Source organism: Choloepus didactylus, chromosome 10 (genome assembly GCF_015220235.1).
Source record: "Choloepus didactylus isolate mChoDid1 chromosome 10, mChoDid1.pri, whole genome shotgun sequence".
Lineage (NCBI taxonomy): Eukaryota > Metazoa > Chordata > Mammalia > Pilosa > Megalonychidae > Choloepus > Choloepus didactylus.
Window position 1 is genome coordinate 124777183 of NC_051316.1, and position 13495 is coordinate 124790677.

A 13495-nucleotide genomic window follows, 5' to 3' on the forward strand; every position below is an offset into this window, starting at 1 on the left:
TTTTTTTTTTTCAATTGTGGAAACATATATACAGCCTAAATCTTCCCATTCCAACCCCTCCCTAGCATTCCATTAGTGAGATTAATCACATTTAGAATGCTGTAATGCTATCATCTTCCCACCATCCATTACTAGAAATTTCCCTTCACCCCAAACAGCAACCCTACACTCATTTCTTAACTCCCCATTGTCCCTTCCTCCACTTCTCATAACCCAAACTCTACTTTTCATCTCTATGGTCATATTCTCTGATAATTTCTTTGTATGTACCACGGGGCTTAAATCTAACCTCTTAAATCTACAACAATCTTGTTTTTCTTTGATACCAACTTAACTTCAATAGGACACGTAAACTATGTTCCTATACTCCTCCATTCCCCCACCTTTATGTAGTTCTTGTCAAAAATTACATATTTTACATTGAGTTAAAAACCACTAATTTGTCTTTAGAGTTTATGTATTTTATATCTGATAGGGAAGTAAACAGTGGAGTTACAAATCAAAAACTACTGACTTCTATTTGTATTCCATTGTGGTCAGAGAATGTGCTTTGAATATATTCAAATTTTTTTTTTTTAATTTATTGAGGCTTGTTTTATGTCCAGCATACGGTCTATTTGGGATGATTTGGGATGTAATGTTTTATATATGTCTGTTAAATTTTTCTATCTCTCTCTCTTCTTTCTTTGTTTCTCTGTTGGTACGGCTCCCTTTAGTATCTGAAGTTGGGCAGGTCTTTCATTAACAAAGTCTCTCAGCATTTGTCTGTCTGTGAAAAATTTAAGCTCTCCCTCAAATTTGAAGGAGAGTTTTGCTGGATAAAGTATTCTTTGTTTTTCTCTCTCAGGATTTTAAATATGTCATGCCACTGCCTTTTTACCTCCATAGTGGCCACTGAGTAGTCACTACTTAGTCTTATGTTATTTCCTTTGTATGTGGTGAATTGCTTTTCTCTTGCTGCTTTCAGAACTTGCTCCTTCTCTTCAGTATTTGACAGTCTGATCAGGATATGTTTTGGAGTGGGTTTATTTGGATTTATTCTATTTGGAGTTCGCTGGGCATTTATGCTTTGTGTATTTATACTGTGTAGAAGGTTTGGGAAGTTTTCCCCAACAATTTCTTTGAATACTCTTTCTAGACCTTTACCCTTCTCTTCCCCTTCTGGGACACCAGTGAGTCTAAAATTTGGATGTTTTATTTAATCTATCGTATCCCTGAGATCCATTTTGATTTTTTTGATTTTTTCCCCATTCTTTCTTTTGTTCTTTCATTTTCCATTCTGTGGTTCTCAAGGATGCTGAGTCATTGTTCAACTTCCTCTATTCTTGTATTATGAGTATCCAGAGTCTTTTTAATTTGGCCAACAGTTTCTTTTATTTCCATAAGATCTTCTATTTTTTTATTTACTCAATTTCTTCTTTACGTCCTTTATATCCTGTGCCATGCTCTCGTTGTTTTTCCTTAATTCTTTGATTAATTGCGCCAAGTACTGTGTTTCTTTTGATCTTTTGATTTGGGTTTTTGGGTTTGGGTTTTCCAAATTGTCTTGTTTTATCATACGCTTTAAGATTTTCTGTTGTTTTTGGCCTCTTGGCATTTGCTTTGTTTGATGAGGTTCTTTATGGCTATAAAAAATACCGATCTCGACTTCGGTGGAGACCTAGCTACGGCGGCGGGTGGGATCACTCGGGTGCTGCGTCGCAGGGCAGCCCGCGCCCTCCCTTTCCCTCGCCTCCGCAGCCCTCGGCTTCTGGGCGGCCGATGGGACGCAGCGTCGTCGGGGGACTCGGGCGGCGCGGGAGCCCGCCGGAGGGCTCGGGCATGGCGGGCCGCAGGATCTGAGCCCTGGCCCGCGGGGAAGGAGCGTGCTGGCCGGCGATGGAGCCAGAGCGGGGCTGCCGCCGCGCCGGGCCGTGAACACCGCCGCCTCCTCGCCGCAGCCACCCGCCTCAGCCCCTCGCGGAGCGCCGGGCCGCTGGGACCATGGCCCTGGAGCAGCTCTGTGCGGTCCTCAAAGTGTTGTTAATAACAATACTTGTAGTGGAAGGGATTGCTGTGGCGCAAAAGACCCAAGATGGACAAAATATTGGAATCAAACACATGCCTGCAACCCAGTGTGGCATTTGGGTTCGGACCAGCAACGGAGGTCATTTTGCGTCACCAAATTATCCTGATTCATATCCACCAAACAAAGAGTGTATTTATATTTTGGAAGCTGCTCCACGTCAAAGAATAGAGTTGACCTTTGATGAACATTATTATATAGAACCATCATTTGAATGTCGGTTTGATCACTTGGAAGTTCGAGATGGACCATTTGGTTTCTCTCCACTTATAGATCGTTATTGTGGTGTGAAAAGCCCTCCATTAATTAGATCAACAGGGAGATTCATGTGGATTAAGTTTAGTTCTGATGAAGAGCTAGAAGGACTTGGATTTCAAGCAAAATATTCATTTATTCCAGATCCAGACTTTACTTACCTAGGAGGTATTTTAAATCCCATTCCAGATTGCCAGTTTGAGCTCTCAGGAGCTGATGGAATAGTACGTTCTAGTCAGGTAGAACAAGAAGAAAAAACAAAACCTGGCCAAGCAGTTGATTGCATATGGACAATTAAAGCTACTCCAAAAGCGAAGATTTATTTGAGGTTCCTAGATTATCAAATGGAGCACTCAAATGAATGCAAGAGAAACTTCGTTGCAGTCTATGATGGAAGCAGTTCTATTGAAAATCTGAAGGCCAAGTTTTGCAGCACCGTGGCCAATGATGTAATGCTTAAAACAGGAGTTGGAGTAATACGAATGTGGGCGGATGAAGGTAGCCGGCTTAGCAGGTTTAGAATGCTCTTTACCTCCTTTGTGGAACCTCCCTGCACAGGTAGCACTTTCTTTTGCCATAGCAACATGTGCATCAATAATTCTTTAGTCTGTAATGGTGTTCAAAACTGTGCATACCCTTGGGATGAAAATCATTGTAAAGAGAAGAAAAAAGCAGGACAATTTGAACAAATCACTAAAACTCATGGAACAATTATTGGCATTACATCAGGGATTGTCTTAGTCCTTCTCATTATTTCTATTTTAGTACAAGTGAAACAGCCTCGAAAAAAGGTCATGGCTTGCAAAACTGCTTTTAATAAAACTGGGTTCCAAGAAGTGTTTGATCCTCCTCATTATGAACTGTTTTCGCTAAGGGACAAAGAGATTTCTGCAGACCTGGCTGACTTGTCAGAAGAACTGGACAACTACCAGAAAATGCGATGCTCCTCCACTGCCTCCCGGTGCATTCATGACCATCACTGTGGGTCGCAAGCATCCAGCGTCAAACAAAGCAGGACCAACCTCAGCTCCATGGAACTTCCTTTCCGAAATGATTTTGCACAACCACAGCCAATGAAAACATTTAATAGCACCTTCAAAAAAAGTAGCTACACTTTCAAACAGGCACATGAGTGCCCTGAACAGGCTCTAGAAGACAGAGTAATGGAGGAGATTCCCTGTGAAATTTATGTCAGGGGGCGAGAAGATTCTGCACAAACGTCCATATCCATTGATTTTTAATCTTCTAAAGTTGATGCTAATTATTAAGTATGTATGTGTATATGCAGCCTACAGAGCACCCATACTGTTTTCAGCAGCCCACCCCTCTCCCCTATCAAAAGTAGGAAGATCTTCATTAACCATTAACCTATTGTAATGGTGAAATTTTGTCTCAGGCAGTCTGTAAAACTCACCAAGGAACTTACTCCATTCAGTGAAGAAGAAAAAAGATCGTCTGTTACTTGGTTCATGTAAACAAAGCACCAGTTAAACACCACTTGTAAGGAATGGGTTGTGTTGCGCCACACTCAGGCTGCCAGTTAGTTAGTTTTAGAAGACTGCTTTTGATCAACATAGCTCTGTCAATTTTTTTTTTTTTTTTTTTTTTTTAAATCTTCATTTTGTTGAGATGTGTTCACATGCCACGCAGTCATACGGGACGGGTCGTGCTTCCGATTGTTTGCAGTACCATTGCATGCTGGTACATTCATCGCCCGGGTCGGTCCCTGGCGCCTTCGTTGGCGCACACACAGGGATAACGGGAGTGGTAGTTGGGGTGAAGAAGAGCAATTGAAGTGGGGGAGAACACTGGGTGCCTTTGTCTGTTTGTTTCCTTCCCCTGTTTTTCTGCTCATCCATCCATAGACTGGACGGGGTGGAGTGTGGTCCTTATGGCTTTCCCGGTCCCATTGTCACCCCTCATAAGCTACATTTTTATACAGCTGTCTTCGAGATTCATGGGTTCTGGGTTGTAGTTTGATAGTTTCAGGTATCCACCACCAGCTGCCCCAATTCTTTAGAACCTAAAAAGGGGCTCTGTCAATGTTTTGATCCCACATGTTTTGATCGCACAACAAGCTTAAAAATAAGATTTTTTCATTACATCTTAGATTCCTTTTACTTTCCCTTTCTCTAAATTTAATTAGTTTTATAAGCCAGTAATTTCACAATTTCAATTTCTTAAAAAATACAAGTGGTTAATGTTCTTCACATATTTCAATAGACATTTGTTATCAAATTTGTCACATTATAGCTAGTTACTGTGATAAGTGCCAATTAAGACCCAGAGGTAGGTTTCATCCATTTCTTCTTGACTAATTTTTATGCTGCTGTCCTTTTAATTTCTGCATCTTTAGTCTTTATTTTCTTTGAAAAGTAGATGATATGCTTTATTACCTTTTAATCATATTTTATCTAAGTTATAGTGGAAAATTGCATAGCCCTGGGATGTATGCACTATTACCAGTTATGACTAAAAACCTGAGAAAAATAAAACTTGTAGAAGCCTTTGAAATTTCTCAAATTTGGTCACATCCAGTGACAGCCCATTCATTCCAGTAAGTGAAGAGGCATTTAATTCACTTAGGGAGATGTCTATAATTATGTTTATTTGCAATATTTCTCATCGCCAGATCTATGTTTCCTATTATTTTTGTAAAAAGATTGCTTAGCTACCTTTGCATTGGTTTATCCTGTGGCATATGGTAACCAAGGTTGTCTGAGAGTTAAAGGGAAATTCCTAAGAAACTGTAAGCCTTTACATTGCTTCTTACTTGGGACAATACATTTTTCTAGCTCTTATCGAGAATAACAACTTTCACTTTTTTTTAAAATGTACTTTTGATCTTATGTTTTTTAATGGTATATAAAACAATAATTTATAAACATTATATAAAAATTCAGTCTTTTTTTAGACTTTTGATATTATTTGATACTGCACAAACTTTATTAACTCAAGATTAAAGACCTACATGGCAGATTTTTTTCTGTGTTCACATTAGCGGCTCTGTATACAAATATGCTTTGATGGAACTGTACACTATAATTTATTGTAAAGACCTTGGTAATGTGTACATAAGCTTTTTTTTTCTTTTGTTACTGTATTTAGTTTATGATAAATTTTTTACTGTGTGATATTTATTGCTCTAAATCATTACACAAATCCTATATTAAAATATACATTGTTACATGAAAAAAAAAAAAAAATACCGATCTCTAATTTGTCAGATCTACAGCTTGGTGGCGTATACTTTCTTTAACTAGCCAGCAGATGGCGCCTGTGAGTCACCTATTCCCCTCAAGTCAGTTCTCCCCAACTTTGTCTTTGTGGTGTGTGGGGATCTGATTCTTGTGGGGTTCAATTGGTGCACTATGTTTGGGTGTGTTGTTGGTGCTGTCCACCCTGAATGTGGGGTGTGTCTGGGTGGTTAGGGAGGCAGGGCAGCTTTAATAATCATACCTCCCAGGTGTTCCTGGAGATTTAAGGCTGTTGCAAGAGTTTAAGCCTTCATTTCAGTCTTGCCACAAATTGTCTCTGCCACTGACCCACAAGTCCTTGGTTTTGGCGTAGGGTCCCTGGGATTTCCGAGCAGGCCCCCCTTCCCAGCCGTGCTCTTCCATGGCCTCTGCTGAGGGAAGGCTGTGCCAAGTCACAAGTGCGCACCAGACTCCAGGGAAGCCCTGGGTTGCTGGGCCGTGCATGGGTGTTCCCAGCCTGCTGTAAAGATGGTTGAATGGGGCGTGTTAATTTCCCCCTTTTTGCACAGCTCTGCCTTTCCAGCTCCGGAACAATTAGCTGTGTGTGCACTAAAGGCCACTGTCCACAGCCAATATTGTGGCGTGTGCACGATGCTGTGGAAAACACTCTTCACGTGGCTATGGCTCTGTCCCTGGGCAGGAGTGTCTTCAGCCTGCCAGGGAGATGGCTGCAAGGGGCGTGGCTACTTTCTCCTTTTGGCTCCCCTCTGTCTCCCTGGCCCCAAGACAATCAGCAGCGGATGTGGGAAGAGCTATCCTCCACACCAGACACTGAGGCATTGGCTACAGCCTGCTCCTGCCGTGCTTCACTGCGCGGTTCTCACTGCTGCATTTGCAGCGACTCCCAGGTTTGTTTGTTTTTTTTAAAAGAACTAGTCTGTCTCCAAACACCAACCCAGAGTTTCCCCACACTGCAATGCGGCCACCAGACTTTCAGCTGGCTTACTCACTCGTTTCAGAATGCAGACTCCTGGTTTCACCAAATGCACGGTCCCTGTGGATTTAGCAGACCTTGTTCGGCTGGTGCATTGCTGGAACTGGTGTTCTGGGTCACTTTCTGGCTTTTATCTAGTATTTTTCATGGAGGTGTTTCTTTGGCCCTGTCTTACCTAGCCGCCATCTTAGGTTCTCCCTCACTTCTTGGTTATTGACTTTAGCATAAGAGTAGAAGTTTTCTGGTCCTTTTTTCATTGTAGTACAGGTTTTCTGAGCATTCTAGCCTTGTGCAAGAGCCTCAATTTGAATCCCTCATCTCAAACAGGCCCAAGGCTTGTCTCTGCTCTCTAAATGGCTATTAAAATCCAGGCCCCTTGTAGTCATCAGGTCCATTTATTCCTTCTCCCTACCTCTACTTCCCCATCTAGGACTGCAGTAGATCATCTGTGGCTTTCTGTTCTAGATTTTGGTCCCTGCTTCATTTCTGGCATCTGGACATTTCCTTATTTCTTGTGAACTTAGCTATGCAATAAATATTTTTTTTATAGTAGGGAAGTTTCATGTTAGATTAGTCTTCTGTGCCCAGACTGTTCTCCAGCTACAACTACATACTCAGCTTTCACTTTGAACTGTCCCCACACTCATCATGCGCTTTTGTCTTTTCTCATGATATCCTCTTTGCCCGGCATCCCCTCAGACCCAATCTCTTCCTAGCCATTTCAAATCACATCTCCTTCAGGAAGCTTTCACGCCCTCTCTTAACTGGAATTCTTCCATCCCTTCAGCATTCTCCCGTTGCACAGCGTTGGTGCTGCTTTAGAGTGTCTGATGCAGTTTGCCTGTGAAGTACAGTTATTTGCATAGGTTTGAGACCCTGTGGGTAAGCCCTGAAGTGCATGGCATGGTGTTCTGCACATTGTAGGGACTCATCATTGGCTATATTAAAGCTTCATACCCTGCATTTAATTATACAAATTCAAAAATGTACTAATCAGAAACTGCTAGCTTCTCTTTGCTGATCACATTCCAACCTGCTGCTCCCTCTTAGTTCTTAAGCACTTTTCCCACCTCAGAGCTTTCATTCAATTCATGTTGTTCCCTATGCCTTGAAAGCTCTTTCATGCAGCTCTTTTTCTAACTGGATAACTTTATGTCTTTCAAGTCTCAGCTCACTTGTTTCCTCTCAGAGAGGCTCTCCTTCACCACCCTATCCAGAACTCATTCTGTAATTCTTTATTTCCTTCATTGTACTTTTCTCAATTTGTAGTTACATATATATTTGTTTTTTTTCCTCCTTTGGTCTCTCTCACAAACTGTAAGCCCCTAGAAGGCAGATACCATGTTTTATTGACCACTGTGCTCGGCAGAGTTTCCAGTGCAAAATAGGTGCCTAATAAATATTACTTGAAGGACTGAGCAAATAAGAGGAACTATCTTCTATAGGCTTTTGTTTTAATTTAAAAAATCTTATTTACAGTGTTCAATATTAAATTGTAACATTAAGTGTCTTAATTCTAAAATATTTAGCATTTGGCTACTTGTACTTATTAATGTTTCATTTATCTGAGGTTCAGTCATACTGTACATCATTTATCTGGTGAATTCATTTCATCCAATGTCAGAAGAAAGGTGCTAATATTTCCTTGAAGGTACTTGGCTCAAAACTCTTGTCATCTTAAGAACTGGTGCCCAGGAAAAACAAATCTGGGGGGCACGTCATACCAAAAAATAAGGTTTGGCCTTTCTGAGCATAACATTTCAAATATTACAGAGTAATTCATCATAACCTTCTAAAGACAGTCAATAGGGCAATCATTCTGATTCTGAATTTAGAAGAAAAGAGAAGATAAAGAAGGAAACTAGTATTTGTTGGGTAGGTGAATAATAGACACAGTGCTGAGCACATTTACATTCCACATTATTCCGGGGACTATACCAACACAAAATGGGGCATAGCCCAGTAATAATATTTACACATTCACTCATTCAACAGACATTCATTGAGCTTTGTTATGAAGCAGGTAATAATAAAATGATTTCCACTTCACTTTTCTCATTACAAAGGTCTTTGTCATAGATATTATCTTTGTTTTGCACAGAAAAAATATGGAATAGTTTTACAGATTAAGTAAGAATACCCCTGTGTCTGTATTTCCTCATCTGTAAAACAGGGATAATAAAAACACCTGGGAGTATTTATTGTTCATAGATAATACTTATAATGTATTCAGAACAGTGTATAAATCAAATGCTCAGTAAATGTCTGCCCGTATTATTATGAACAGTTTTTCCATGTGGAGGGGCCAACAAAATACAGAAGGTCGCATGGACAAGAATGGCCCATGATAGAGGGAACATAGATAGAGAATTGATTATAGAGAGCATGAATAGTTCAGCTGCTGATTAAGGAGAGAACCAACGCCAGGGACAGGTAAAAATAAAAACACCTGCAGTGTTGTAAAGAATGGTCAGCTATGTGTTCAGGACAGTTGCTAATACTCAAAGAACAGAGACCCACCAAAATTATCTACAAAGGAAACAGCGTAAGCCACTTGGACCCAGTCTACCTCTTTCATCACATAAGCTAGTGTTAATTAAATAACTACTGTATGTAAATTCAGTCTCTGGGAATGGAGCAGAAGAGATGGAGCACTTCAAGAGATAAAATCAGGAGAATATTTTTAGTGTCAGTGGAAAAGGAGAAGATGTTCGTTTGAGGCAGCAAGCTAATTTGACAGCCCTTTGAAGCTTGTGTGATCCCGGAATCCCCATGTCATGGGCTACTTTGCTTCCTGTAAAGCCCCCTTAATACAAAAACAAATAAACAAAATAGCAATACATTTCCTCAATTTGCTTGAAATTAGAACTTTTTAACTTTTCAGGTAAATTCTTATAATGCAAATACTTTGGGGAGGATTTGGAAACTAATCATTTGGTACAATCTTTAAGGCTACACAGAATCTGATTCTTAGGTCAGGGCTGTTTTTTTTTTGAGATCCGCTTTTGGAATTTCTGAGTGGGTAGGAAACAGATGAGTGATGGAGATAATCGAGCAAAAGTGTGCATATTCTTAAGAAAACTCTGATCACAGAAGAGCAAAAGTGAGAGAGATGAGGTTATAATAAGGTGCTGACTTAGTCAATGAAAGGACATTACTCTGATATGATCAGGTCTATCATGCCTCTGAAATACAAAAAACATTTCTTAAGAGTGGTTACCTAACATGTACAGATTTGTTAACGAGGTTGATCTTAAACGTTTGGGAATGGATAGAAGTGATGGTAATTTGTTATTGGGATTATAAATAATTGTGCCTACTGAAAGTGAATATGATTGAAAGGGGTTGTCTCAACTCATGTATCTCTCCAATTAATACTATAAATATTGAGTTCTTACATGAACTACTTCAAATGTATAACACGTATAAAGAATTAATAACAGAGTGGTATATGGGAAAAATTACCTATTGCATGCTATGGACAATATTTAACAGCAATACCTTACTAGTACCACACCAATACTAGGGCTAAATAATTGGGGGGTGGGAGGGTGGGATAAGGGGTAAGGGGTGTTTTGGGTTTTCTTTTATGTGTGGCTGTATATATCTGTATTTTTCTGTGATGGTGAAGCTAAGCCTATTTATACACATGCCTAAGAATCACCCCCAGGGAACCTCTTTTGTTGCTCAGATGTGGCCTCTCTCTCTAAGCCAAACTGCAAATAAACTCACTACCCTCCCCACTATATGGGACATGACATTCAGGGATGTAAGTCTCCCTGGCAATATGGGACATGACTCCCAGGGATGAGTCTGGCCCTGGCATTGTGGGATTAACAATGCCTTCTTCACTACAAGGGGAAAAAGAAATGTAACAAAATAAGGTTTCAGTGGCTAAGAGATTTCAAATAGAGTCAAGAGGTCATTCTGGAAGTTACTCTTACGGAAGCCTCAGCCAGATATTACAAATTGCCACAATATGTCAAGCCCCAACCAATAGTATTCTTGAAAACCCTAAAGAAAACCCAGGGGCCTATCTAAGACTCTATAACAGTTTTACTTATTAAGTTTATTATCCAGAAACTTAAAACCTCCAGATTGTTCCTATGCCAGATAAACCCTGAAACTTACAGGTCCCAGACTCTCCAAGAACATTAAACAGTTACATTTCTCCACCACATAATGTTGACACCCTTTCAACATGAAGAAGTCAGAATGGTCATTGCCCAAATATCCTTGAAGATTGAGAAAATGATCAAACGAGAGGGAGGTGATGTAACAGAGAAGTTAGGATTTAACAAATGATTATGACTAGTGAATAATTATATAGATATTTCTTTTTAGTTCCTAGTGTATTAGAACAGCCAGAAGGAAATACCTGAAACTGTGGAACTGTAACCCATACTATACTTTGAAATTTGGTCTGTAACTACCAGTTAAACTATATTTTGAAATTTATCACTTTTCTGAATATATGTTATATTTCACAATAAAAATAAAAAAAAATATTTCCTAAGGCCTCTGAAATGGTGAATAAATTTTCTTCTTAGGTAGTCAGAATTCTCATCAACAGATTCTCTTGTCTATAATGTAAATGGTATTATTTGGATTTTTTTCCCAAATGCATGAAAAGGAGTGTAATCTTGGAAGGGGTGAAAGAGAACGAAAAAGTTATCTGACCTGGAACCAGTACTTGAAATGCATCTGGAAAATAAGTTAGCCAAAAATGCTAATTTTAATTTTATGTTTTTGTCTGTAAAGTTCTCTAAGATAAACTCTCTAAGATAAATCTGGTCTTATATTGATCTCTTGGAGCCTGTCTCCAGTGATGTTCTGGATACCAGAGTTAGTGTCGCTGAGCCACTAAATTTTTTTTTTTTTAAAAGCATAGAGGCATTTAATATTAGAAAGTTATATGGATGTATTGAGTGAAATACTTTGATATATTTACTTTAGATTTTTCATGTTTAAGAGATAAAATAAAACAGATACAGTTAATGCTTCCTTTGTAGCCATCTCTAATTCCATTTCCTTTCCTTCCTCTTAACAGAATACTCTCCTGAATTTGGTATATATCATCCCAATGAGTGTGTTTCTGCTTTTATTTCATATGAATACATGTATCCATAAACTAGTATAGTTTTACCTGTTTTCAATCTTTATATAAATGAAACTGTATGGATCACTTGCTATCCTTTACTCAAAGCAATTTTTTGAGATTTACCCGTTACTTCGGTTCATATATTTCCACTGTAGTAAGTATTCTGTCATGCAAAAACAATATATCATATTTATTTATTTTCCTCTAAAGAATATTTAGCATGTTTCATGTTTTTTTACTATTACAATCAATACTGCTGTGAATTTTCTTGTCTATATCTCCTGGTAAATGTACAAGAATTCCTGAAATTGCTCTCTGTAGTAGCCACTCCAATTTACATTCCTACTAGTAATGAGTGAGATTAACTGTTCCTCCACATCCTCACCACACTTGGTTTTGTCAGACTTGCTGCCTTTTGCCAATCTAATGGTGTACAGTTGCATTTTACCATGGATTTAATTTGCATTTCCCTAATTGAAATGAGACATTATTATGTTTGTTGGCTATTTGTTTCCTCTTCTGTGATTAGCCCTTTTGTGTTATTTACTCATTCTTCAACTTGGCTATTTGTCTTTTTCCTACTGTTCTGTAGGAGTTCTTTACATATTCTGGATACTAATTCTTGGTTGATTTTGCAAATACCTTCTCCCTTTGTGTGGCTTGTCTTTTTGCTTTGTTTATGCTATTCCCCTGGAATGAATTCATGATCTGAATGATGATACAGTTAGATTTCTTATCATTAGATTCCTTCACATATTTTGGATTTTTTATTTGTAGGCTCATTTTAAGAAGATTGTTTGACATTGTTTTCATTTGTTCATTTTGTTTTTCTTTTTCTCTTTGCTCACCCTCATAGCTGCATATATTCAGCTCCCAGTCCATTATAAGAATCTGGTCTCATATTGATCTGTCAGAGCCTGTCTCCAGTGATATTCCGGATGCCAGAGTTAGTGTCACTGAGCCAGTGGGTAGCTTCCTGGTCCTGATGCTTGAACTTTGTCCTGCCACTTCTCTAGACAAATAGCTTCCTCTAAAGCTTTTGTCTCATATGAACGCAAAGAATACCCCAAAATTCTAAGTATTTTCTTGGCTTCAACATGAACGCGACCACCTTTTACTCACTCGGTGGAACGGAAGGGGGTATCTTCCAGAATCATAAGAATCTGAAATTATATTCTAAAGGCTGCTGTCTGCCCTGGTAAGCACCTTTCATCATTAATTTCTAGACAGTTGGAAACTGATTTCCAAAACATTTTAGATTCCCACCTGCATGTTTCTTTCCCAAATGGCTCCCATATTTTCTGTATTTGGCTCCTGGGACCCTTTGTTATTTGCCTTCTCTTCAGCTGAAACAATTCCTTTAACAGAGATTAATACTCAAGACTTGGCTAACATTGCCTGTAGCAACTCTTTTCCCCTCTGGAACACGCAAGAGGCCAGATATTTTCTCCAAACCAATATTTTGGGACCTACATGTTTCCTGATAAGTCTCTCCGCATCCTTGTTCTCTCTGTGTCCATAGCACTATGTTTGCTATGCATATTTTTTGTTCATTTACAAGTCTGTGTATAATTCTCCTGGAAATATTATAACTATATACATAATAGCACATACAAATTTAAGGTAGATATTCTGGCATATTTCATTCTAAATCCTAGTCATACTATAAAACAAAAGATACATCACTTAAAGTGAAGTGGAAATAATAGAAAAATGATTTGTTACTATTGATTCTAATGATATCTATATAATTATATATTTATAAACTCTCAAGGCATTTATCATATTAATTTTTAAAAAGAATCATTATCCCTAGGAAGTATACAGGTCACAAATATCAGTAATCTCATTATATCAAACTTTTCTGTGCTGGTTGCAGACAC

The 13495-nt window shown here is 38.8% G+C and overlaps 2 protein-coding genes across 5 annotated transcripts in view; one reads left to right on the forward strand and one right to left on the reverse strand.

Moving 5' to 3' along the window:
* INVS (inversin) overlaps window positions 1-13495 on the reverse strand; it is a 259001-nt gene that overhangs the window by 133459 nt on the left and 112047 nt on the right. The gene's annotated exons all lie outside the window — the stretch shown is intronic.
* On the forward strand, window positions 1886-3630 carry LOC119505675 (neuropilin and tolloid-like protein 2). Its single transcript, XM_037798549.1, has one exon. The coding sequence runs from the start codon at window positions 1984-1986 to the stop codon at window positions 3559-3561; it is 1578 nt and encodes a 525-aa protein (XP_037654477.1). The 5' UTR covers window positions 1886-1983; the 3' UTR covers window positions 3562-3630.

What these genes read in the sequence shown, in the direction of transcription:
- LOC119505675 (XM_037798549.1), top strand. Translation starts at nt 1,984, where the DNA reads ATGGCCCTGGAGCAGCTCTGTGCGGTCCTCAAAGTGTTGTTAATAACA.